The 27,383-nt window shown below is 44.7% G+C and overlaps 2 protein-coding genes across 7 annotated transcripts; one reads left to right on the top strand and one right to left on the bottom strand.

Annotated features, from left to right (window-relative positions):
• Nucleotides 1-1,367: 1,367 nt before the first annotated feature.
• Nucleotides 1,368-22,422, top strand: Qsm (Zona pelucida superfamily protein qsm). The gene is made up of 8 exons (XM_070660930.1): nt 1,368-1,782; nt 16,398-16,499; nt 16,581-16,690; nt 16,859-17,034; nt 20,570-20,800; nt 20,893-21,040; nt 21,170-21,314; nt 21,425-22,422. Exons 1-8 carry the CDS (start codon nt 1,710-1,712, stop codon nt 21,670-21,672), a joined length of 1,233 nt encoding a protein of 410 aa, XP_070517031.1. The 5' UTR covers nt 1,368-1,709; the 3' UTR covers nt 21,673-22,422.
• A 1,487-nt stretch (nt 22,423-23,909) lies between these two features.
• Nucleotides 23,910-26,861, bottom strand: Mccc2 (methylcrotonyl-CoA carboxylase subunit 2). 6 transcript variants are annotated; one of them, XM_070660888.1, is made up of 10 exons: nt 26,772-26,861; nt 26,430-26,574; nt 26,019-26,272; nt 25,667-25,938; nt 25,444-25,591; nt 24,964-25,379; nt 24,747-24,881; nt 24,525-24,661; nt 24,376-24,461; nt 23,910-24,302 (listed from the first exon to the last, which is right to left on the bottom strand). In XM_070660888.1, the coding sequence occupies exons 2-10, from the start codon at nt 26,541-26,543 to the stop codon at nt 24,185-24,187; spliced, it is 1,680 nt and encodes a 559-aa protein (XP_070516989.1). In that variant the 5' UTR covers nt 26,544-26,574; nt 26,772-26,861; the 3' UTR covers nt 23,910-24,184. The 6 variants fall into 6 exon arrangements, with proteins under 6 accessions (XP_070516989.1, XP_070516971.1, XP_070516997.1 ...); XM_070660870.1 differs by having other exon boundaries at nt 26,694-26,819; XM_070660896.1 differs by having other exon boundaries at nt 26,690-26,780.
• Between the last annotated feature and the right edge of the window lie 522 nt (nt 26,862-27,383).

Genomic DNA, 27,383 nt, shown 5'->3' with positions numbered 1-27,383 from the left:
CACTTTCACCAGAGGCCCAATAATGGCCAAGAAGTATCGTGGACGAAAGAATACGAGCTCCTGCGAAGAACCACGAAGATAGTGCTCCCGTGGGCCTTATAGAACAGACATCCGCTTATCCGAGCCTTATGAAGATCCGAGAGACTTCGAGGCTCTTAGACCTGACAAATTTACATTTGTCTCTTCCCTCGTCAACAAACTGCGGCGACATCGTTAACGTTACCGAACTTCCGTCCATTAATTTTCTAACTCGTTAGGAAGTATTAATTCACCGTGTTCGAAAGGAATATCGCTGTTAGACGTTTTCATACCGCCTTTTATCCGCGGCGGTAACCATCGCGGCCTGAGTGTCCGTGAATAAAGTAGGCAGAATACATTTACATACGCCGCTTTGGGCAGTGACTCACGGTGCATCCATGTAAGGCCCAGAGCGAGAGGTGCCGTTGGCCCCACACGCCTACGTTAAAACGCTGCCCGGTCGCCCGTGTCCAAGACAAAAGGAGAGAAAAAAAGGAACGAAATAAGTAAACCCGTTCTGTAAAAGGCTGCCCGACGCGATATCGGCCCGCGATTCGCCCAAGTATCGAGACCCCGTCACTGCGGGACCGAAATCCTGGCCCAGGATCTCGCGCATCGGCGCGGGGTGGCGGAACACGCCTCCATCTGGAATACCTCGATGAATCCTCCGTTCAGCCTATAAATCAATTAGCGCGAGGGACTCGTTATACCTTGCCGCGGTTATTCCGGCCCGCAAGCTCATCCCGGCTATCAGATAAGCACGTCGCGCGCATACACACGCAAACGCGAATGCTTCGTGCGATCGTACCGTCGCGATTGGTTTGTGGCGGCTGCCACTTTCTCATCGGCGTGTCTTTTGTTCCTTGATGACAGTGGCGTACAGGGCTTGTCATACTCGCCACGACAGATGCTGAATTGCAAGTCCAGCTGGCATAATTATTGCGGAAAGATCCACTTGAGTCTGGATGAGTGCAGCCTTCGGTTTGCAAAGAAATTGAAAGGGCGGTGCTGTCTTTGATTTTTTTTTTCTTTGCGCGATAAAATTAATAAAATAAAATCAGAAGAACATTTATGAAACGAAGAAACGTTTCAGTACGAGAGCAAGGCTGGCTTCATTGTCTTCGCTTGAATATTAATTAGTATTCGTTTAAGGTTCGTCCTTGCTCGCATCCGGCGGATCTGCCAGTCTGGAGTCCAGCGGACGAATCGATCTCTCGCGATTAGCGCCGGTCTGTCTTGCAATTTAATTTAAACAGTACAAAATCGTCTTTCATCGCGTCGTTTGATCCACTTCTACGCCACTGGTCGATGGTGCAGTCTTGGGTATGCTGGCGGTTCAAACTCTCCCGCCACTCTCTTGTTCCGTCAGTGTCTCTCGCGTGTTCGCACGGGGAACATCGCTCGCGCGTCTTCGCCAAGGCCTGCTCTGGCGAGTCCACGGGACTTTCTCGTTATCAGCGAGAATATTCGGGGCGTGGAACCACGCATTCGCGAACGGTGAGCGAGGAATTGGCACCCGGGCCACGCCGCATTTGACTCAATGAAAGCCTCTCGCACATAGTACGAAAGTACTCGATCCTCTTCTTTCCCGTCCTTTCCTCTTCCGCATCCGTCCCTTCACCCCTTTGTTTATCCGTTCGGCGTAGGTCGCGAGGTGCGTGATCCGCGGACGTTTCGTAATTATCCGGAGAATGGACATGGCCGACCTTTTCTGGAGACTGGCCCTGTGCTGGATATGCATCGTCGGGTTCGCAGGCGCCAACGGTGAGCGATACGTTTAAATTCAATCGCGATTGGCCCCCGCGACCATCGTGATTTTCTTTAAAATAAGAAACACGCAGGAGAAAGTAACCTCAGGCGAACGCGAAGGAGGAAATCCCGAGTGTCCATCGAGTCCGTTGGCGCGCCACGGAGTCCACGTTCGCTCGTAGCGTTCCACGGTAATCAGCGGCAAAGAGGAAACATGACAACCGCGAATGAAAGTGACAGCCTTTGTTCCCAGGCTGATTACGTCGCCGATCGGCGGTCGACGCGGCATGGCAAATAAGTAGCATGACGCGTCGCGCAGAGTGCATCGTAAAGTTACTGAAGCACCTGACGCGCGCGCGTCTAAGTAGGATGTCCTAGATCGCGATGCCTACCAGGTATCACGAGGGAGATCATAGCTCTCCCAGTCAAGGTTGCGACGTTCTCTCATGCGTCGCACAACGCGCTCGTTATGACTGACTTTAGGCTCGTTACTGTTGACGTCGCCAGACATTTTCTTTCCCGCTTCACGGTCCGGCTGCTTACGAAAATGGCAGTGTCCGACTGCGATAGACCAAATCGACAATGAACACGCACGACACTGCGACGCGACTCCTTGTTGTCAACCACCCTCGAGTCCCTTACGTGTCGCGAGCATCGAAAATCCCTCGAGCCTCACCTACCAGCTCACCGAGTTCACCTCATACGTTTTCGGATCACGTTTAGCGCTCGCGAATTCTCCTCGCGTACGTCATGCGATATTACGAGGCACGCGGAGCGTATTCCTCGCGAAGACGCTTCTCTCGGAAGTGAAATTCGCCTGCGAGCTGTTCAAACAATGCGCGCTCTCGCGTAGCATCGTCCTGCAGCGTGCAATTAAAAAGTAACCGCAATCAGAGAACGAAAACACGTAATCGCGCGATACACTCGCAATTAGAGCAGACCGGAGGATAAGAGAGTAATTATCTGCTAAGAACCGCGCGGCTTGAACGAGCAAGAAAAATCAAAGCGACGGCGCGTTCATAAAACTAACCGATCTGTAAGGACTACTTGGGTTGAAGTTAATTACACCTTTTTCCCTTTCTTTTTTTTTTCTCCCTCGTTGATGCGGCAATAGAAGTAACCGAGCTCAATCGTGCCTGAGAAATCGGGGCTGCTCCAATTGTTTCGCCCTAAGTTCCGCTTATATCTTCCTCACGTTAACGTGCAATTAATTAACTCTTAATAGCAACTAGGTGCGTTGAATTATATAATTTTGCGCACGTGAAATTAGTGTGATTGCGAGAGGGATTGTGCAAGAGAAAAAGCACGTGTGCGTGGAAAATAATTGCTCCGCGCGCGGAAATTCGTGCACACGCGATTCGCCTCGTCCCATATGAGCACTCGGACGTTAATGATGAATCACGCCATGACTATACCCGATCTCCTTTTATCGCTATATTTGTATTAGAAAATCGCTCATTACGTAAATCGAAGCGAGCGCTAAAAAGCGCGCCTGGCATAACAATAATGCGTAAGAAACTCCGTGGTGATTTCATCACCCGCTCTTTTTCGTAACGCCTGAAAAGTAGTTTATCCGGCGAATGAAACGTATGAGTCGCGTTAACCAGATATAAAAATTTTATGAAGGTCTTTCTTCGTATTCGAAAAAAAAAAAAAAAATTAAAAAAAAAAGGGAGAAAAATGTATTGTTTCCTATTATTTGTTCGCGTTGCAGCTCGTCTTCGTCAGTAGGTAGATCGCAATCGACTTCCTTCCCGTATCATTACTCCATCGTAAGGCTATGTCGAATTCTCATCGCCAGTCGGCGAAATTGATTATCCAGGCTCTCGTAATGGGCATAATTGAGCTGACTTACGAGCGGGGAAGGCAAACGCGGGAGAGAAGAAACAGGGTTCCGAGATAATCGCGAAAAGAAAGGGAAGGTGAGCAGGAATGCAATTTTCTCTGTTTTGTGATTGCGCGCGTACGTTCCCACCTGCCCTTCGTCTTCCTCTAGAATGCACGGAGCGATTTTAACCAGAACTTTTATCACGAAATTAATGATAGATTTGCAAACAACGTAACGGAGTCAATAATCGAGAACTAAACGTTCGCGAACGTCGGTAGACCTTGTTTTATTAATTAGTATAATTAATTTTTTTTTCTTTTTTTTTTGTAAACATTTTGCAAAATTAAGGCAGTAATAATTTTTTTTGCTTTTAAGTTAATGAAATCTCGCCATAAAGAGACGATATCGGCTTTCAAAGCAAGGTACAAAGGCGTATCAATCCGTTCTTGTGCGAGAAACGCGTACGAGTGGGAGAATCATGAGGAAAGAGAAGGTGAAATTCGATCTAAGTAGCTCACCGTTGTTGCGCCTCGCGCTCTATTCTCTTATTTCACCGCCATTACGGCTATTAACATCATACTTAATTGCTAGACCGCAAATACGAATTGCGGGTATTCCGTTTCATCCTCGGGCGGGGGTCCTTTTATTGTTTTTCACATGTGGTCGCGGCGTGTAACGTCGACGGGCAAATACAAAAACAAAAAAAAAAAAAAAAAAGAACGACATTTCGCGAAGAGAATGAAGTCATGCAGAAAATCGACGGACACTTTTAAAACGAATTGTCAGCCCGCACTCGCGCGTGTTCAAGGATAATGAGATTTCTCGCGGTTTCAAAACTATTCGCTTCCTGGCGCTTTTTGCGCGATAGTTTCTCGCGGAATTTTTCCCATGTGCGGCTTATGAAGGTCGATTTATTCATTACCCGGCTCGGAAATCGCGCGAAGTTTTACGAGAAAGCGAAAACGCTCGCGGAGCGGAAAAGGGATAGGGCAAAACAGTTCCACCGACTCGTTCGTGCTCTCCATAATCGCGCTCAAACACGTGGCCAGGAATGAGGAATAATGCGAGTGCTGAGGATCAGCCAGTTGCGTACTCAGGAAGTTGTAAGTCCACCGTTGAAATATCGAGGCCCGTGCGAGAAGTGCCTTTGAACATTAAGTGAAAAGATCAACTCGAAGAAATAGGAGAAGCATTACTCCGATACGCATAAACTCCCGTTACAAATTCTATTTTACGAACAATATAAAAATATATGGCTTGATAAAAATGTTTCTTCATTAGAGCGAGGGAGATTCGACGATCAAGCCGATAAGCGCGTTTCTCCGTCTGGGATCCTCCAAAAGAAACAATAAAACAAAAAATTAATGTGATTCATACCCTGCGTGCATTTTTTTTTTTTTTTTTAACTTATACTTAAAAATATAAAAAATATTGGAGGTGGGAGAAAGATATGGCAAACTTATCTAAGGATAATATAAGACGGATAAAATAAAGACGGAGATGTACGTTACTCGACACAATATTCTCATATTACGAAATATGTGTGCCGTTGTTTTCCTCGGAAATATTAGTATGGGACGAGATGTAGGATGACGCTGTAACGTTACAGCACTGTGAAAGATGAGGATATGGTGTATAGGGAATGCACAGAGTCTCGAATGGGAAACAGAAGTGGGAGTAAGAGTAGGAGTGAGCAATCGGTTGGGAGAGGCCATAGGAAAACCGGTTGCCAATCTGCACGGACGCGTTGGACAGAGCACCGGGGAGATCATCGAGAAAAGGCCAAAAAGACTAAGCTCCGGTTTCCAGTAAAGCGATCGGACTTTTCCTGACTCGTGTACCTTTGGATTGGCTCGCATTCGTCAACGAAGTCGAGCGGAAGAGATCAAACGTTCCTCGTACTTTTTTTTTTAATCCAAATCGCGTATGCAATAAAATATATTAACGTGAACAAAAATTTGATAGAAATAAAAGAAAGGAAAAAAAAGAGGAAAAAAACACAAAGCTTTAGTGACGATTTACAGTTTTCGAGTCACATAATGCTAAGTAACAGGAAATTAATAAAATAAATGCCCGAAGAGATAAGTGTCGATCGCTCGCGAGAGGGATGCGCGAGCGTGACTCAATCTATTAAAATGTCATTAATCAAGCAAAGAAATCAAAGTCTCAAGATGACCATCTCGAGATCGATTGCTGCACCGATGTGCCAGATAATCGATGTTGCACTGTCCCGCGTGTTTGACGTAACGGCAACACTTTTTTCCCGGTCAGTCCATCCAGACGTGCTATCGGCAGAGATCTTTTTCCTTCACCGGCTAGACAGAACCTCCCGTACTCGGTTTCTTCGGTATTTAACGTATTTCCTTCTTGGCACCTCCCATCGCACCTTTTAACATCCTCTCGCTTGATAACCTTAATTTCTTGAGCTATTCGGGCGAGCGTTTCCTGCATAATTATTTATATGCGAATAATAATCGCGCGCATTCTGCCGCGGACTTAAGCATGAAAAAGGAAACGGTCGAGGTTCAACTTGGCATGTCGAATGCGTTTGCAGCGAAATGGCAACGACAGTAAACGTTCAATTTCTCGTAACTCGCGAATTAAATGACGCCTCAAACAGTTATCCTGACGTGACGCGAAGTGAGGAACGTGGATAGATAGTGAACTCTGACACATCATTTTTGCAACAGTATCATGAATGGCAAACCCAGCCCATCGAGAGAGACAAACCGTTCGTTCGATGATCTCAGCGTATTTTTTTCAGTGTTCCATAAACTCAATATTTCTCCGCGATTTTTTTTTTTATCCTTCGCAGTGTAGAAACTTTTTCTTTTCGGCACTTTAACGCATTCGTCGGTAACTGTATATATTTTATACAATTTTCGTGAATTTTAATAATCGGATTGTATATAAAAAAACTTTTTTTTTTCTTATGCCAAGTCACTGGCAGATATACCAGTAAATATAAAATTACAGATATCATACATCTCCCGAGGACTTTTTTAAAGTTACAACCGTGTTATTGCCTGGGGGAATATCATATATTTACGTCGATACCTTTCGTGTATGACCTCTTCTCTTAGGAGCCTATGTTTGTACTTCGCGGATATACATGTGTGTGGGTCCCAGCCAAATATGGCGGATACCGGTCGGACCACTCGCGTATATGCGTGTCACCCGGTACATGCGTAGCGTTACGGATTCGTGTGCACATATTGTGCGTATCATGTGGGTATGTGTTTGTAGAGATATGATCAGACAGGGAGTGCAAAGAGACAAATTCTCTGTTTAACGGACGTACTTGGACAATCTTCGGCAATAATTAATATAATCTTTTATCGCTCCTTTTCATTTAAATAATTTAAATAATCCTCGCATTTGTCATGATGGAAATCTCCAGACGAAGCAGAGATAAAAAAATATAAAAAGTCATTCTTAAGGAGATTAATAACGGACCGCGACAAAACAATTTTTCTTTTATTGGCATTAACAACGTTAATGTATCTGGTTGCCACCGGGAAACGCCTGGCAAGGTATGGCGAAACGTTTCCTGGTAGCAACTCGATGCAGCGAGGATAGGTGTACCTACCGGTAGGGCCGAAAAACTTCGATTTTACGGTGTTCCGCATCCGCGGGGCATCAATCGCGACGTAACGAATGATGCGCGGAACGAAATTGTTTGCTCACCGAACTTGGGTCATTTATCACGAAGTGTTATCCTACTACTTTCCTCGGTACCGGTTTGCTCCACCCTGGCAAAAGAACTAATTCGTATAAATCGCTGTTTTCCTTACGCCCTGCGCTCTCTTTCTCACCGTCGGAAGCGTTCATTTTCATGATTGATAATGATCCAGTGAACAGCGAGCCGCAAGTTACACGCGAACTTCGTCATTAGACACGTGTATAATCAGCTAATCATTAATCACGTGTGATTTTTTTTTTCCTTTCTTCGCCCGGATGCTGCGACCACGTAAACGACTTCCCAAATCCGTCATTTACCTCTATTTTTATCGATAAAGGTGAATCATCGTGACAGAGAGAGATTTGAATCGATGTGTTTAAGTAAAAAAATTATGTATTACACATCGATTAACAAGGAATGTGGAAAACAACTTCCTTTCTTCGAGATCAGTACTGATAAGCAAAAATCACGAGGGAAAACTCATCAAGTGCCGTGACGACTTTGTGGAGTAATTTTCACTTCGCGGTGGCGCGATGCGTTGCGCGAGTGCACTCAGCTGCATCTATTTTCATCATAACCGTCTGATAAAGTTGCGGATTAATCGAAAATTAATACTAATGCAGACAAAATAATCGCGCGGCGTTTTATAAGGAAGCGATAAGTAGAGATTTCGCGAAATGCGAGGTAATCATTAACGAAGCAGAAGTAAAAGTAGAAACTTGCGCGAGGCAAAACGCACGTATGTACTCAAGGCCGTTCGATTATTGATCGCTCGCGAAAGAAAAAGGATTATCGGGTGACCCCGATCGCGGATAAAATTGCATGATGATACGACAGATATCTGATTAACCAATTTAATAACAACGACGGGAAGACAATGTCCTTCCCGATAATGCGGCGAATCTGTTTTCTACACGAAGCTGCCGACGCGCCTATTGATTATCAAGCGACGGATAAGAGCGAGAATGTATGTTCGGCGCGGACAGTGGATCCTCACAGTCTGTCATTTCAGTTTATTACCTGTAATTACTCCTATCGCTCGTCATTTACACCTGCCCGGGTACCGCCGGCCACCGTAGTTATGAACTACGGCGATGCCGACGTACATTGCGCCCCTCTCTCTTCCGTCCGCCGTGTGACGTATTCGTCATAATTGCGATATTCTTTTTACGTCTCCCCTCGTGACTCACACACACCGTAATTATCCCTGCATCTTATCATTAGCGCATCGGGCGCCGCGGTCCCCGTATACATTTTAGTTTCTAAGTTCGCGTTACGGCCGTGTAGCAGTCAATTAAACAGGCCTAATAAAAATGGCCATAAAGTGTCGGCGATGCTTTATTTTAACGCGGCATATCGCTCTTTTTAACGCCACGCCGCCTGGGATTCAGAAACAATTTAGTGGTTCAGTAGTCGAGACGCGCAAACGGTATACCGCGAGAATATTAGATAAGGTATCTGCACGTCGTTAAAAGGGGAAAAAAATAACGAAAACTTTTTATTAGACGCTTTGTCGGTTACATTTTATAATGTACGTCTTCGTGGCGTTCAGATTACCGCGGCACTCCGACTCGCACCTACGCGAGAAAGAGGGACTCGAGGAAACAATTAAATCCTGTGATCAGATAGCGCTGCGAGTATCCTCTGGAAAATGTATTCTGTGCTCGGGCCGCGTCTAACACAGGCCGGATAACAAAGCGGCCTACCGGAAGTCAGATGAACTCGAGGACTCGATTCGATATCTTCAGGATGACAGCCGTGCGCGCGTAGTAACACTCGGGGAGGTAAGAAAGGATCCTATTTCTCCGCGAGATCCTATCTCGTCCTTTCGATTTACTCCCGAAGGGTACATCGGTTATAAGTGATTGATTATCGAGCGAAATTTGTCGATAAAACGCCGTCATTCTAAAATAATAAACGAAAATTGATTGTCGATCGTGACCGTTGTCACAAACTGTTAAATAAATCGCCGTGAAAATCTGAAAATGTATAATTGAACTACGTATATTTTTGGCTTATATTCGTGTAAATTATTTTATTTTGTGCCTCGAGTGTATCTCGCCGTACGCAATTGTATAAATGAGCCGCGGTTATTCAAATAATTAATTGACGACTTCACCGTCATGTGGAATATCCATGAATGAAATGAAAGAAATTTCACGGGAAGGAGATTCAAGTATAAAATTTGCTACGATTTGCAGCCGGTGCATCCGCGGAATGCTGATCTAAAAAGTGCACAATGGACTATAAATAACGAAAGCGCGTGCGCTTTATGCACTGGCAAACCATAAAATTGTTTAAATAATTGCGCGGCCATGCTCCGCGGGATGCCAGTTTAATCGTCGTCGGGATTACCGAAAACGTATGTATAACGGTAGTTCTCGGTAGCGTGTAATTTGTATACCGCGCGACGTTATAAATAATTCATTATATTTTCGCAGCATCCCTCACTGACGCGCCCCGGGAGGTAGGAGAGTTTCAGCCGGAATATAAAACACGTTCCAACTGTTACTTTAATTTAATTGATGCGCTTGTCACGAAAGACATTTGATTCCTGTTAAAAAACATTTATTTAACACGTCTAAAAATATTTATTTCTTTATGTAGAAATGCGTGTCGTTTGTCGGCAGCAAGATGTTTTCTCGTAAGTATTTCCAACTTAATGATTAAAAAATTACAAGGGAAAATAATTCGGCAAAACTGATAGTTGAGAAAATAAACGTGCGCCATTAATAGTGCAACAGAAACATTAAATTTCGCTTTTCTTGGCGAGGATCATTTTCAGAGTGGATCTGTACCATATGATTTGTAATAATTCGATCGATGCTCGTCTCTTCGGCCTGCTATGATATTGGGTTGTATTACATATATATTACTGTCACTGAACGCGTCTCGGTTATGTCACGCGATTCATGCCTTTCGCGTGTGGTGTTCGTTAAAAAAAAAAAAAAAAAAAAAATATATATATATATAACACGCAATTCAGCTTGAAAGTCCTACACAATCAGTGGAGTCGATTTCTTTCCTTGAAAGAGATTTCAAAAGAAAGTTGTTCACTTGAAACTCAAATTTTAATGCGAACGAAGAATAAGCACAGGATAAAAAAAAATGTATATAGATGGCCGAGAAAATCAAGAGCGCCTAATTAATAGACCAATAGGTGAAAAAATAAAGTATAATGCATTAAAATTTCATAATAGCGATGAAATTAACATATAAATTAATTATTCAAAATTAATTACGCTGCCCTATTCGCGTCTTCTAACCGGTAATTACCGTTTACGGCTTTTATCCCGCGAAATGCGGCACCAAGTCATCGGACCGTGCCAATCCGATCGCAACCGAATCATCGTTCTCCCCGATAAGCATAATGGAGCCCGGTCGGATCCAGGAAGTCGGCGGAGAAAGTACCGAGGACGGTACTACCTAGATATCCATCGATGTACGTGCCTCATCCCTCGCGTGCTCTAATCCCCGGCGATCTGTGCCCGGCCGTAACCGGTCTCCCTCGTCGGTCTGGCGATTCCGTCGTTTTCCTCGAGTTTCGATCGGCAGAATTGTGGGCCGCTAATGATCACTGATGATCAGTGATTTACCGAGCTGGCGGCCCTTGTAATCGGCGTGCGCGTACTGCCGCGGCAAGCAAAAGCAACCGGAATGGAATCACCGTTACCGCGTGTATTCGCCATGGCTCGCCTGCGCTCCTCTTTTATCACCCAACGTAACTCGTATCGCTTTGATTAAGAACTTTCGATCCTGTTATGCAGTGCCCTTTCCCTCTCCCGTAACGCGTCCGCGCAGATCGCGGCCCTACGCTCGATAACGCGGATAATTCGCGCATTATTCGACTTCCTAGCTGAATGCGAAGGCATTTCGCTCGTTAAAGTGATAAACGGCAATTGAATTTCGTCGCGCCAGCGGTCGATATGCGTAATTTCCAATGGACTCGCTAATTTTCGTTGGCCGCTAGTGGCTTCGTATCGGTATAGACTCAACGAGAAGTCTTTAGATGAGGTCGATGAAAGAAGCGGTACTTCCGTACTGTTTAATCGCTGTTGAAACACGATTAAAATTAATAAGGTGGAATATTTTTAAAAAATGGGAAACAAGATATCTAAGCGATTATATGATTTTTGTGCTCAGCAAGGCCGCGGAAAGGAGAGAATACTTACAAGCCGAGTAGTAGCGGCTTAAAATTATACCGTTTAATGCGAGGCGTAATTACACGAGAAGGCGTATCATTCAACGATTCGCATAGCCTTCATGCTCTTTTCGAAAACTTAAAGTGTAACGGGAGTAAATAAAAATAAGTCAAGCAAAGCGATCAAAATAAAATGGTCGTTTCACGCATAAAAAGATTTAGCACTCGCGGAAATTAAGAGACAAATTAATGTCGCTCACCGGTCCGGTATTACAGCGAAACGGAGTGATAATCGTGCCCGGCACATTCTTAATTCTCACGTACGCGCTATATATATTTTCCTTCAATACGGAGATCATGTTCTCCGCGGTCGTTATCGTGCTTCTATTTGCACGGTCGCTTTTTGCGGCGCCGCCGATCCGGTTCGCGCCGATGACGATTCAGTACTTAATTTACAATAGATAATGCCAATAGATAACGTCACTGTGACGTGTCATATCTGTACCAATGTTTCCGGTGTCATGTCATGTCGCTTTGCTCGCGAAAAACGTGCACAACGCGAGCAATCGCTGTTTGCTTCTCTCTTTCTTCCTTCTTTTTTTTTTTTTTTTTTTTTTTCCTTCCGATCATTCAGTACTGTTATTCACGCACAGTCAGCACGCACACGCGATAACTTCCCGCGAATATTAATTGATTACTGTAACGTAACCACCGTCGCATTTACCGTTGTCCGCTTTTGCACGAGAAAAATTGAAGGATCGTTTCATTTTTACGGGCGGCTGGTACGATGGGAGTAACTATCTCGTGAAAAAGAGGCTGCCTTTTTGCGCGAATATTCGCGATCCGAGACTGGCCGATCTGGCGTTAGTGCCTGTATTATTTGAGGCCTAATCGCTTCCGACAACAACAAAGTATCCGAGCGTAATAGGCAAGCACACGATTTTTACGCTCGCTAAGGAAAGCGGAAGGGATGCTGCACGCAGGACCCGCCGATCTCGCACGTTCGATCTTCGCGGGAGCCAGAACGCGGCCGCGCGGAAGCGTAATTATTCATCTTGGCTCTCATCTTAACACTTTGAAATAATAGCTACAAATTATTGTAATTCCGACGATCGTAAATTGGCGCAATTTACTCCGTTACTTCGTGGCAGCGCAATGACGCAGCCGCCTGTGAATTTCCGCGGCGCGTCGAACTAAAAATAAAATGTCAACGGGCTGGCGGAGATTGGCACCGACATGGGCAATAAAATCAGTCACTTACTGGTTTTTACGCAATATTGCGTTTTGTTACTCCGTGGAATGTGAGCGAAAACTGAGAATCGGAACCGCGGAAAAAAGGAAGAAGCCCTGAGTACTTGATATTAGGATCGAATCGTTGTGATTTTTTTCCATGAAAGCAGTTGAAGATAACGCGGTGTTTTACGGCACGATGGACTCGTTACTCTTGAGAGGATTTAGGCGCGTTAACGGGAATACAAAAACGAAAGTAAAGTGGCCGCGCGGTAAGCTCGCCGGGCAAAAACCGCGTCGAAGATAATGGAAGCGAGCATAGGAGAGTGGGTCGCGTGAACCGGGTCACGAGGAATCGATGGAGAACTCATTTTGGGTTTACCCTGCGAATTGAACGGCGATGCGACTTGCGAGGGTTGCGTAAGGAAAAACAGGAGCCCTACGCGCTAGACAGAGGAAAAGATAAGGTCGGAGGTCGCGAATCTTCCCCATCAGTCGGAAGGTCATTATCGGTTATCTTGCGGAAATCTTAATCTTGCCAGCCGAAGGAGGCGCGTCGAAGTGCGCGAAAGACGACGGGGGGTGGCCGGTAGTGCGGCGAGGTTGTAAAGAAGGCGAAGGAAGAGGCAGAGAAAAGGAAGAAGAAGCGGAACTCTCTCAGGATCGACGGGAGGATTGGAGGTAGTATGTAGTACTTTCTTGGGTTTAATGGTAGCAGGGGAGCGCGGAAAGAAGTAAGAAGCGCTGAATAATAAGGAAGGCTAAGGGGGCGCAAACGACGTGGAAGAAGGTGGAGGAAGAGGGTCAGGTTCACGGACCTCGGGCCAAGATCGGAGGATTAGCGAGTACACCACATTTGAAGCTGATAATTACGCCCGATAGTACGTGAGCGCGGCGGTGTCGTGAATAATCGCGGGCGGAGTGAAGGCAAAGTATAAATTCGCGATCGGGGCGGGCAAAACGGCGGATTATAATGCACGGAGGAATCTTAGGTACATTTTGATTGATTCGAGGTTGGCGTCGTCGGCACGAGCTGGTTTCAGCCGCGGTTTAATTAATCCGTCGTTCTTGAAGCCGGGATTAAGAGAAGACGCGGAGTAAATTAAAGTGCGTATTTCAAGTCCCCGCTCTTAACTCTTCGAAAGTTTCTTGCAGCGAGAGAAGCGGTCGGGGCAGCATCGCTGTTAAATTTCTATGACGCTCGCGATACTCTGGCGAACGGCGATCTTTTTGCGTATCGATAGTTTTCAATCCGGCGACCGATTTATAGCTTTCTGGCGGAACAACGCAAACGCGGAAGTGTAATACCGGATCGCCGCTTTCGAAGACGGTGACCACGCCGAGGGAAAAACCATGCTGCCGCGGCAGGCTGAGATAGAAGGGAAGAACAGTGGGTGAAGGAAGATAAAGAAGAAGAGGAAGAAGTAGAAGAGTGGTAACACGGCGGGAAGCGACGGCCGGGGAAGGGAAGCTAAGGTCACGGACCTCCTTCTCCGAGATCGGCAGAAGATCAGCCGCGACTCGCGCCTTCGCTACCTTCGCGAGAACGCTTAAACTTGCTAATGGAAAAGACCGCCGTGACTCCGTAGGGACGTTTAAAAGCGACACGCTGCACAGTCACGTAATTTACGCGTTAACTGCGCACATGGGACGGCCTGACTGACAGACTTTGCATAAAGGTCCGCTTAGATAAGCGTCTGGGACGCTTCGGTTCGGGGTGACGATCGGAGGAGAGTCATTAGCGAGAGGGGGGATGAGTATTCGCGACACGTTTCGTGTCAGAGGTGACGGCCTCCGTTGGAAAAAAAAGAAAAAAAAAAAAAAAGAAACGAAAGCGGCTCTTTCCGCCGTGAATGCCAAGAAAAGCGCGACGTCCGTCGTTGCGCCGTCGGCACCGAGCGAGTATGCTGATGAAAACGAGTTAGCGCATATTAAGCAGCCAGAACAATTTTAACGAGTCGCGAGAAAAGGAAGTGCCCTTCGACCGTTCTCGCGCGGTGGCGATCCTAGCGCGTGACGCGACTGCATCTCGTGAGGATGAGGTGCGCTCGAGGCTCGAGATAAATCTACGTTCCGAGAAGGCCCGGTCGCGGGAGAGAGTGTGGTCCCTGTTAAAACGACGTAAAATATCGCCGGTGATTCCCGCGGCTTTATCACCGGTGTCATTTCGGCCGGTTCACCGTCGTCGGCGATTCCGCGGGTTCACCAACTCCGCAAGGACTTGATCAACGCCTGTCAGATAGCGCCTGCTAATCTTCGGAGCACTGCGATCCGAGCTCAGCGAGAGCGGACTCCCAACCGGCTGCCAGTGAACATCAATTTGTCTACCGAAGAATAAAAGAAAACCAGCAGTCTCTTCGTGCACTTCCTGATGCGTGTGCTCGCCTACAATGTATATTAAACATTCTACCGGTCGTTCAGCGTCTGTCAGCCGACGTGGCGCTTGTTTATCTTAGCCTCGCGAGCGAAACGACTCCCGCAGACCGCGCGGAACACGTGTGAAGACGTCCTCTCTTTCTTTTTCTTTCTCGATATCGTCTCGAGTGATCGAGCGATCACTCTGCTAAACCGCGTAAAAATCCAGCGTCTTTTTTTCTCGCTGAATCGCCTGAGCTATTAGTCGTATCGCTTTATCCGCCTATTGTCACGATATTAGACCTGCATTGTTCCGCGAAACAATAAGCATCCGAGATGCACGTGCATAATGGATTAATAGCAGAGAAAGATAGAGGAGAGGCTTAATTTAATTGGCTTGTTCGATGCCTGTCTAAACCGTCCGGCAGGAAATTAATGACCCCGGCGACGTCCGCGGAGCGTTATTAAAACGTCACAGTCCACGATTGTTCGCTCTGCTATTCGTTATCGGGAATCGCGACGTGACGAAGGGCTTAGCCGGTGGTTGCTCATTCCGGAACGCAGCTAGAGAACCGGGCACACCGCGTAAAACTGCATAGGTCTTCACCTCGATCACCTCGTCGTAGGGGGAAAACGTTCGCCACGTTCTCCAACAGTTGCGCGTTGCGAACGTGACGATGATACCTCACCATGAATTATTGCCCGATGCGTGCCGAGCTCGCCGCGAAGCGCGTGCGTTAAGCGCCGGGAAAATATTGCCACCTCGCGTATCTTCGGAGATTAATGTTGAATTATGCCCGCGACGATATCCACAGGATTGTCCCCGCGTCGCTTCCTGCTTTGACGCTTGCGAGGTCTTCGCAGGACACTGCAGGTCGCGCGGAGTAATCGCGCTGACATTTTCGTTAAAAAAAATTTTTTTTTCTAACGAAAAACTTATTTTTGTAGAAAAAAAAAACTGTTGCACGCTTGGAAAAAATTGTATAAACTTTCTACTCTATATTTCTCGTTGGACTTTCCTCGGGATTTTTTTGAGACGAGTTCCTTCCGATGCATGACTCGACGTCATCGTCCGATAACGGTGAAAGTATCTATCGCGGTATTGCACGAATGAGCAGGGCCTAGCCCACGGGGATATACATCATCACACATTTCCCGAGCGTATCGCACTTCGCTTTTCAAGGTCGAGACATTTAAGACTTTATGGGGCAATTACAGTGGTGTACAGTAACTTAGTTTACGAACACGGCTAACTTCTGCCCGTCCCTCCATAAAACAAAATTGTTTTGAAAATTTCTCTCTTTCTCTCTATCTTTCTTGTTAAAATATATTTTTAGCAACGATTTAATATTAAACGCCTCCATGTTTTTAAAATATTTATGTTTGCTTTTCAGTGCAAAACAAAGTGAGATGCACCAAGCAATTGATGGAAGTGGATATAGTGAGGAGTAGTCCGCAGGCGAAGATATATCTCCAACAATTCAAACATTTTCCGGGTGAATATATTCAAGGGTTTCACGTTAGGCGCTTGGACGTAAATCAAAATTACGACTAACATTGAATTTCTGCTTTTGCAGACGAAGCTTGTAAACCACAGTTCCACGATGGCGTGGCCACGTTTAGATTATCGCTGCTGGAGCAGGACATGTTACGGTGCGGCATCACGAGAGTCGTCAACAAAGTCACGGTAAAGCCGTAATATTTTTTTTAGCAAAATTCTGATTTTTATTTTAAACCGCTGTGCGCGTAAACGCACATTCCGCGGAATACGCCGCTAAAAACACGCGGAAACCTACGCATTTGCATAACGCGGAACGTAACATTGTAATCGGGATTATGAATTTTGATGGCGCAGGGTCAGAAGATGTACTATCATCGGGTAATAGTGGAGGAGCCCGCGGATTCCAGCAAGCACACATTCACGGTGAAGTGCGTAATCACCGAAGTTGTCGTGGGGCCAGAAATCGCCGTCGCGGCCAATCACACGGCGGTACGACGGAGCGTTCTTCCGGCGGGCTTTCAGGAACCTGAGTAAGTCATCAATCATTCGACATTAAGGCGTTTGGTATTACGACACGGGGTATCCGGCATTCGTCACGACGCGAACGCAATCGCATTCGCTTTGTTGCCGCGATAAATATGCGTAATTCATCGCGGCTCGAGTAATAACGCGCAATAAAGCCGGAGATAGGGGAGCTCCCCCGGGTAAACGTAAATGGAAGAAATCGCGAGGAGGCGCAGCCTGCTAATGAGCGTGATATTTATCAAATCTATTAAATTAACTTAGCAGTCCCGGGAATATTCTCGGTCCTCCGCTTTTCATTTCTCGCCAGTCATCCGTCGGTGTTAATCGCCGTCGTGCTACCGCCCGTGATAGACAAGACTCTCTCACACTCGCCTCCGTACGAAATGATCTCTCAGCATGGGCAAACGAGCCGGCTTAATTACCCGGAAATCGCGCCTCTCGCGAGCGAGTGTGAGAGAAAAATTTCTGCCCGCTCGGAAACCCGGCCTACCATTTTGGCGAACGTGACAATAGCATCTTCTCGGATATTGATCCGTGCTCAGCCTCACCGTCGCGCAAAAAGCGATCTCTTTATTACCTGGCCGCGATCCATCACCGATAAATTCACGATCAAGTAAGAAAATTCAATCACGTCGAGGTGCTCGTCTTTTCCTTTTCGATCAGATTATTTTCGCTTAGTCGTAACTATGTTTGCTAGATGCAAAGTGAGGATATAATCTACTAAATGACACACGCCTACTTCCGTTATTTCCGAGGCTCGAGAATCGGAACGAATGTCTGAGTATAATGAAACGTAATTACGTCGTACATTGCGCCACCCAAATGGATGATTATCGGAATATGAGTGTTATCGTTTCCCGCGTCATTTTGTAAATATGAATCTCGTTTACGCCGTTAGTTTTGCAGAACAGGTATTAACCGCGGGAATATCGTGTCTTATTAAATTTGCAATCAGGCGATCTTCTAGGGCATGTCAAAATGCTTTTTTTTAATTATTTTTTTTTACCGGCTAATGAACGAACCCGGCGAGCTATCAACGATAAAGTTAAACTGGTCCCCGTGATCTGCGCGTCTACAAAACGGACAGGACGCTGCGAGGCGCACGGCTGCCGGCTATTTATCGAGAACGCCAAGATTGTGCGGAAAATTCGATAATGGCAAAACGATCGACCGGCCGATCCACATTCGAGCAAATAAATCGTCCCGCCTGACCTGAATATGCATGCGGCTCGCCGGACCACGACGAGAATCGTCATACGAAGTTTGTAATTTGCAAGCTGGTCAAAATGCAGCCGTCTGATTTATTTGCACAACGGTCGTGAGCGCGCTGCAACTGCTGGAAAACCGGCAATATATTCCGGTCTGCGAGGTTTAATCGTCGTTCCTGCTTTTTTTTTTTTTCCTTCCTCACTTCGAAAATCGTCTGACGGCACGCTCGCATCGAGCTCGTGCGGAGCCCATCTCTGGCTGGCCTACGTTTACCCGGGGAAACGTGTGGTTTGACGCGAATACGTAGAAATAGGCGAGGAATGACTGGCGATTGAGATACAGGGAAAATTGCATCGAGCACGGCAGAAGAGACATCGCGATTTATAGCCCGGCAGGGAAAGATGGAAGACACAGAGGGATAGAAGGTATAAACGCTGATTATGGAAATGAGTTTCCGCAACGTGATTAAATAACGAAATTCTTTCTTCAACCTCAAACGTAAGTGAATTTTAAAGTCGCCATGCGAACTGATGTCAGAGGAATTTGAGGCAGCATGCTAAAGAGACGCGACGCAATCGATGTTCTCTCTCGAAATCTTTCCTCCGAAGGGGAGAGCGACATTAAGTGCTTATTAAGTTCATCGAGGAATTTAATAGCGGGACGTCCAGCCTGTAGGCTGGGACACATGCGGTGACATTACGAGAGTCGATTTTACGGCGAGACGAAGCGGCCAAGTCTATTGCGCAACGGTTCCTCTGCAGATGGTGGAAAAGCTATCGTGCACGCGCGAGCGATTTTAGCACGTTGGGCAAAGCGACGACGGTGAGGAGAAGAGGCCTACCGGTAGATCCCACAGCTTCTCCCGAACGAAAGCCGCTTTGCCGGTCGACATTCTTCAAGTACCCATCGCAAAGACGTGCTCTCGAGAAAACGCGGCGAGGAATTTTTATCGCAACTACCAGCCACCGGGGCAACAATTTATTGGCGTTAATCGAACGCGCACTTCGACGGATTGTGTCTCGCGAATTCCGCAAAATCCCGCCGCCACCAGGAAGCCCGCGAAATCTTTATTGTTAACTTATCAAGGGACGACATCGCCGCGGTTCTTCTCGGGCTCGAGTCACGCGACGTAAAATCTGCCTATTAACCGTTTGCCGATTACGGTGACTCGCGCATTGTGCGCGCCTATTTGCTCCGAGTTATTAGTTTATGAGGGATAATTATTCGGTTAATTCTGCTCTGCTCCGAAGTAAATTCGAGCCACAAGCGGCCGGAACGCGGAGGACTCTGAAGATTTTCCTAGCTAATGACGGCTCGGAGAAATGAACTTCTCCCCGAGGCATGCAACTCAATGCGTTGCGTGACTCCCTTGCTAAAAAATTAATCGCGTAATTAAGTAGTTTTTGCACAACGGCGTATCGAAACGGCGTGTATACGAGAGGTCGTCACACGCCAGGAGACATCTTAACAAAGCGTGCTTCGTCTCGGAGACCGCGGTAAAAGAGGACACGACTGTTTGCGAGAGAATCGTATAAAATAACACGGAGTCACAGTCGTAATAATGAATAATGATTCCCGATGAGCCGCGTCGATACCTTGTTATCGAGTCGGGTTCGTCCGCGCACGTTTCTTATTTGCAAGCTCTCGTTCCACCTCGTTCTTACCTGTCGTATTCGAATTTTCTCGCCGCCTGTAATTTCACGGTCCGCCCGTTCTGGTGAACATTTGTCTTCGTTATTTCGTCGGTCACCATAATTTCTATGCCGCCCGCTCACCACGACTTAACTTCATGACGTCGCGATACGCGCGAGATGAGGACCGGTCCACGCGTATCGGAATTGATTTACTTGCCCGGAAAATGCGGGACCACGCACGGATGGTTCGCCCTTCTTTCTTTTTCTCGTGGAGTAGATCGCGCTGCAGGGTCGCTTGTATAATCTTCAGCGATTCTGCATAACCGCAAAGTAGGTCGAATCTTCCCGCGGGGATAACTACGGCGGCGTTACAGGTCATCGCCTGATGTTCCTACGCTTTGGCGTGGCGTGTGCGAACCGCCGCTGATTCGGAATTGCGTGCTTGGATACGCAACATTGATCACAGCATCGGGCCAGGTGCTCGGCCTCGTGACTTCGTTTTTGAAAGTAGGCGATTGTGACCTTGTGGTTTTCGGTTCCGCTCAGTCGTCACGCAAGTCGCCGCGAACGTAACGGGCGACAGCCGCGATTAAAATAGCCCGCAATAGTCGAACATTAAATAACTTGAAATATATTTATTTATCGTATCTTCCTATTCTTTAATTTAATTTTATAGAAATATATTTATCTGCTTTAGAGTGATCGATATACGCGAGGAAATTTCGGGAGCAGCGCCAGTCCCGATTCTCGGCGTTGGAGTGCGGCAAGGTGGAGTTTTAGTTACCGGAGAACTTAACGTCAGCCCCGGCACCCCGTTGCAGATGGAAATATTTCTGGACAACGACTCGGCGCCCATCTACGGCCTGCTGGTCACTTACATGCTGGTCACCGATACCAAGACGCAGGAAGAAACAATTATTATCAACGGGTAATCTGTCAATTTTTATGTAAACGTAATTGAAGACGTCGTTTTATAACTTTGCTCTTGTGTCATGCAACATGGGCATAATTTCTGCACAGGTGCTCCGTAGATCCCTACTTGTTTGAGAATTTCAACACGGTGGACGGCGACTTCCTGACGGCGAAATTCCGGGCGTTTAAATTCCCGGAAAGCACTTACGTCCAGTTCCGCGGCACAGTTAACGTTTGCTTGGATAAGTGTTCTGGGGTACGACCATTATCATGCACAATTATTACATCGTCCTTTTCACTCTGTATACTCGTTGTTCTTCATTTTTCTACCTCGTCAACCTACCTTTCGCTCCGTCGGATTTATTGAAATACGCGTTTGCTTCAGATCGAATGCAGCAACGGCCAAATTGGTTTCGGCAGGAAAAGACGGGCCATTGAAATGTCAAGCGCCGACAAGAATAAATTGTTCGAGGTAACCATGTCGACGTTCATCAAGGTCGATTCCGCGGATGACGTCATGATCGATCAAGGTATGCATCTTCATCTCGCGAAGTGAATGAGCGCTTGAATAATTACCGCGTATTCATCACGTTTACGGCTTGCGTTACGATGTGTACACGTACTCCGTACTGTGTTCTAGTACTGTCAGAATTCATCAGGAAGGGTAAAAACAGAACGCACACGAAGGAAAGGGCAGTGATCGCCGAGGAAGTCAGAGAGCAGTCCGGGCCGACGACAATTAGGACGCACGAAAGAGCATTCCTCGCGGAAGAAATAAGCGAACAGTTTAAATACAAGGTAACCGAGATGGTACTCAATGGTTCCTCGTGTAGTACGTTGAGTCTGTCTCTCGTCTTGGTATTTCTTTGCCTCTACAAGCTACTATAGAAACCGAGACTTCGCGTATCCTGACAAACGGTTGCTAACTATGTAATAATACGCAGTCTGAAATACGTTAAAAACACGAAGGAAAGTAAGAAGTATTGCTTCTGGGAATGATAGTTAACTTGCTCACTAATAGTCGAGAGATTCCGATCATCGCAATAACAAGTCTCTAATTATAGTGATCATAGACTGTGTACAATCAAAATATGTTCCGAACAAAATTAGATCTAGAATAACGATGTTCTAAAATAGCGTATGTTCCCGAAAAAGAAGTGTATCTTGATTGTAAAATTGTCGTACATATTAAAGTACTATTATGCGTAAAAATATATTTAATGAGAAACGTGTGTTAGACAGGAAATTCGATAACTTACTTTAATCGAATTTGTAAAGCTTAAAAAGTGGATTAACTATCTTGGCGCTAATATAATAAACAGTAACGCGTATGATTTCTCCGCTCTGCGACCGCCGAATTTTCAATCGCACGTTTCAGTTTTTAGATTATAATTTTTATTTTATTTTTTTTTTAATTATACGTATATCGTAATTACCGTATCTCGATGGAGAGATAGCTAAAAGAAAATTGGCCTTTGCGAGTGGGGAAAGATATAAACCTAGTCGTGCGACGAGGTGTAATATTAAAATGCGACTTAATTAATTACTAAGTAATTAATTGCGTATTTGTAATCTCAGTTTAATTATTACGTTAAATAAGTGTAAAATAAATAAATCGTCAAGTAGACGTGTAACATAGTTATTACTTTTTTCAATTACTAGAAGAAACCCTGCGCGCGCTTTATTAAATTCGGACATTAGTTATATAATTATATTGATAATTACAAATGAGTAATTTAAGGTCGACGGCGTGTTGCCGGTTCACTTACTTTGTATCTTCCGGTTAGGTTAGTATAAATTATTGTTCATCTTTCCGTCCATCCTTCCTTCCTTCCTTCCTTCCTTCCTTCCTTCCTTCCTTGGCAGTATTCTGGATTATCCTGGCGTCTTGTAGCACTTTAAGTCACTTGACATTATATTACACTGATCTGCTTTTTTTTATAATCACCATGACCATCACTATCACTAACACTATCACTCGAGAAATGAACGATTGAAAGAATGACGGATTATCGCGGCGATGTTTTACAATTAAAATTAAGAAACGCGACGAACAATCAGCTGTTGTATAAATTTGCATTCTCGATGCGTAACGTTGGTCACTTCCTTCGAGTCGTCCTCGATCTCGAAACAAGAGGCAGGCTAAGATGTAAAGCGAAATTTAAGAGTCACTTTTGCCTCTTCGGTCAATTATCATCGGCGGAATGACGTCCAGAATTTGCGTCAAGCGGCGAACGAGATGGACCGCGATATGAAAATGTTCCTCGAACTTTATCTTCCTCGAGTTCCTCAAATACCACTTGTTCGAAACGGGATGAGAATTTCGACCGCGACGAAGAAGACGGGTGAGGTGCAGATCTCGTGACCGGACAATGGCAATCGCCGGAACCCGCTGAATGTCGCCGAAGAAAGCGACGAGTGAAGTGAGTTCGAAATACCGGATACGGCGCTCTTCATGCTGGACGCTCCGTGCGCTCCGCCAGCGACATAACTCTTTCTTCTCGAAGCACTTTTTCGAGGCACAATACAAAGCACAGAACGAGAGTAGAATGATACAAGAGTGCAGAAAATGATTGTTCGTTTCCGAATCAACGACGTCGACATTAATTCGTATGTTGCACTTCCTATCCGCAGTCGAAAATACGCGTAAATGCGGAGCGATTAAGAACACGTCCGCGCACTCGAACCCCCGCAACTAGACTGAAGTGACCGTTAGAGGGATTTCGGCCATTAGATGAAAAGAGACAAGACAACCGCGAAGAAAGTGAGACAGTCGATAGATTCGTTTATTAGCCGTTGTCCTTTTCGCACGGAGTCATCAAAAATGTCAAGCTCAACGCCGAGTACACCTGTTTACGTTTTTTTTTACTCTTGGCAAGCTTGAGGCGTTTTCCCTCAAAATAAAAAAATTAACTGTTTTTTTTTTCGCGATTTCGAGATCAAATTCTGTTCGAGCAAGTCCTAAAAATAATCTAATAATCCGAATATTTTTGTATCGTAAAAAATTATAAATTTCTTAAATTAAACACACGCAACGATAACTGATGTTAATTTTGTTTTGTAAAAAGAGATGCATTTGGAAAAAATTATGAAATAACAGACATACGCATTATAAATCACCAATATTAAAATATAACAAAAGATATATTTTGGAATGTATAACAATAGAAAAATATTTTTTTATGTAGTTTTTGGTACACTGAGAGGCAGATATGACATTTGCCGCGGCGACGGGGATTAGCGTACGACACCATGGGCTGGGCTCAAAAGGTGGTAATCGATAATTTCAGTGTACATATACATTATATATAATAGATATAAAAAAATAAATTTTAACAATATTCTTATTTAATAAATGGAGTACTTTCAAGATCAACTTTCATACGTTTTGATACTTATATTACATTCGAAAAATACCGAATTTACTATCAGGTATAGGCGCATTTAAACTTGCTGACAAGCTTAAACCTAGCACGACTCGCGTGTCAATCGGATCGATTACACCATCATCCCAAATTCTAAAAAAAATATATATATTAGAGTATTCGAGATAAAAATTAATTTTTGGTTTACACAACAATAATAATTTACCTTGCACTGGAATAAAATGGATTGCCTTCCTCTTCAAACTGTTTAATGATCGGATTCTTGAGATTCTCTTCTTCTTCTTGAGTCAACTGCATAAAAATCGAAATATATATTTACGTTTGCATATTGAAGAAATAAAAATTAAACTGTACCTGCTTTCCTTCTCTTGCACGTTGATCTTTTGTGATTTGTACTAATACATTCGCTGCTTGTTCTCCTCCCATTACACATATTTTAGCGTTTGGCCAAGAATAAAGGAAACGTGGAGAATAAGATCGACCACACATTCCTATATATAAAAATATAAAAATATTAAATTCTTTCTCTCTCTCTTCGGAAAAAAATATATTAAAATAATAATAAAAAAAAAATACCATAATTGCCAGCTCCGTAGGAACCTCCGATTATTACTGTAATTTTTGGTACCTGTGCACATGCTACTGCTGTTACCATTTTAGCACCGTTTTTGGCGATACCTCCTAATTCCGCGTCTCTACCCACCATGAATCCTACATTAATAAATTTGTTAAATTACATATTGCCTGATACGCATTTTTAATCAAAATATTAAAAATACTCTCATAATTGTACCTGTGATATTTTGTAGAAATATAAGAGGGATTTTTCTTTGAGCACAAAGCTGCACAAAATGAGCTCCTTTTAGAGCACTTTCCGAAAACAATACACCGTTGTTTGCAACTATACCAACAGGATAGCCATAAATTTTAGCAAACCCAGTGACCAAGGTTTCACCGTATTGCGCTTTAAATTCATGAAACTTCGATCCGTCCACAATTCTTGCGATAACTTCCTTCACTTCATAAGGACGTTTCAGATTCGTTCCAACAATGCCATAGATATCATCGATAGCGTGTACAGGCAGCTCAATACTTTTGCTAATTTTTACATCCATAGGTGGTTGTAAATTCAAGTCTTTTACAACTCGACGCGCAAGATGTAAAGCGTGCGTGTCATCTATTGCGTAATGATCGGTTACACCAGACTGTCTAAATTTTTAATTGCAATTAAGCACTCACAACTACTATTAATGAAGTGTTTTGAAATAATTACCGACAATGAAGCGCGGCTCCTCCTAAGTCTTCTGGTGAAACCTCTTCACCGGTCGAAGCCTTTACTAATGGTGGGCCAGCCAAAAATATCGTACCTTGATTACCAACAATAATATTTTCATCCGCCATAGCAGGGACATATGCACCACCTGTGGCATGATTACAAGTGATGATAAATCTACACAAAAAAGTAAATGTATATCAATAAGAAAGTAATGGCAAACCTGCTGTGCAACTTCCCATAACCACTGCAATTTGGGCTATCCCTTTGGCACTCATGTTTGCTTGATTATAGAAACTTCTGCCAAAATGCATTTTATCAGGAAATACATCAGCTTGTCTAGTCAAATTTGCACCACCACTGTCAACTAAATATATGCAAGGCAGTCTATTTTCCTCTGCAATTTCCTGAGCTCGTAAGTGTTTTTTGACCGTAATAGGGTAATATGTACCACCTTTTACAGTTGTATCATTCATCATTATTACACATTCAGTGCTAGAAAAAAAAGAAGAAATTAAACATAAAAATATAATAACTATCAATTCAAAATATTAATTTGTGACTCTTTAGAATACCCTTCAACTCTTCCAATGCCAGTGATAATTCCTCCTGCTGGCACCTCTTCTTTGCCATACATCTCATAACCTGCCAATTGTGAGAATTCTAAGAAAGGTGAATTTGTGTCTAAAAGAGTATTTATGCGTTCCCGAGGTAAGAGTTTCCCTTTGCTTACATGTCTATCCTTAGCTTTCTGTCCACCACCTTCAACTATCTTTTCCACAGTGTTTTTCAGTCGCTCAACGAGATTTTTCATTTGTGCATAATTCTCCTAGAATATAAAAATTTAATATAAAATAATACTATTCGCAACATCAATTGATACAAATTTTCAAATCTGCGACGATATTGTTTCAAAAAAGTGGAAGACGTGAGTTATAAAAAAAACAAAGTTCACAACAATGATTTGCACATTTGTACTCTCTAACCTGATAAATAGGCGAGCTAGTGTCCGGCGTCGTACCGATAACGAACGCTGCTTCGTGATAAGATTTCACGAAGGGCCGGAAGTGCCAAAACAAGTGACGACTTCTGTGCAACATCGTTTACAAAATTACAAGCTCTCTATCACCGCTGCAACAAAAATAACAGTCAGTAGCGACTTGCAATATTGGCATGCTATGCAAACCGGAGTTAAGAACTCGAATCACATGGAAGATTGTTTTTTTTTTTATCGAGACGTACGTACTTACAAATACATACATACATACATATACACATACGTATATGATTAGATTATGTGTGTACATACGTTGCACAGAACTACATACTTGTTGTTATTCGACGCATTATCGGTGGGTGCGCGGGTTTGTTTTCATTTGGTCAGCCATCCAGCCGCATGAACTTGAGTAAGCTAAGCCGAGTTAACAGTGGTCGACTGTACCGACGTCTTGAGAGCCGCACCTGCGCACAGTGACGAGTTTCGAATTGCCAGTTCGGTTGAGACACGGCTCGGCGGATGGTCGCGGTAAGCTACGGACTCCCAGAATTCGGCTCGAATTCTTTGCGTATCTCTCCCAACCGCTATCGCGCGAATTAAGAACGTGAGTGTGGCATCGAAACTACATGGGAATCATCTAGTGGAGTGGATATCGCTGCCTATCGAGTGCACGTCTCGATCGTTAGATGCAGCGATTCGGAATCCGCTACCTGCTTTCGGAGACTTGGTGAATCTGGTCCACGGAGGTGTCATTCGTCGTTCATAATTAGTGTCAGGTAAGAAAATGCCTTTCTTTTTTGCTTTCGTATGCTCGAGTTTCGATATTTTAAAAATTATACGCCGGACAAATACTCGAGCGATGTTTGACAAGCGATAAAAAGGGCGTTTCAGTTTCGTGTCGAAGTACCAATTGCTGCCATTTTGTGTGCGATTGGCCACAAGC

The sequence above is a fragment of the Cardiocondyla obscurior genome, linkage group LG01 (genome assembly GCF_019399895.1).
Source record: "Cardiocondyla obscurior isolate alpha-2009 linkage group LG01, Cobs3.1, whole genome shotgun sequence".
Classification (NCBI taxonomy): Eukaryota; Metazoa; Arthropoda; class Insecta; order Hymenoptera; family Formicidae; genus Cardiocondyla; species Cardiocondyla obscurior.
Note: the sequence above shows the minus strand (reverse complement) of the source record. Positions and strands in the feature narration are given on the sequence as shown.

Bases quoted from the DNA above. Each gene is read 5' to 3' on its own strand.
- Qsm (XM_070660930.1), top strand. From the start codon at position 1,710: ATGGACATGGCCGACCTTTTCTGGAGACTGGCCCTGTGCTGGATATGC. The intron at 16,691-16,858 runs GTAAAGCCGTAA...TTGATGGCGCAG, and splicing joins GAGTCGTCAACAAAGTCACG to GGTCAGAAGATGTACTATCA. The intron at 20,801-20,892 runs GTAATCTGTCAA...ATTTCTGCACAG, and splicing joins GAAACAATTATTATCAACGG to GTGCTCCGTAGATCCCTACT.
- Mccc2 (XM_070660888.1), bottom strand. From the start codon at position 26,543: ATGTTGCACAGAAGTCGTCACTTGTTTTGGCACTTCCGGCCCTTCGTG. The intron at 25,380-25,443 runs GTAATTATTTCA...TTAAAAATTTAG, and splicing joins GGAGCCGCGCTTCATTGTCG to ACAGTCTGGTGTAACCGATC. The intron at 24,462-24,524 runs GTACAGTTTAAT...ATTTTTATGCAG, and splicing joins GTGCAAGAGAAGGAAAGCAG to TTGACTCAAGAAGAAGAAGA.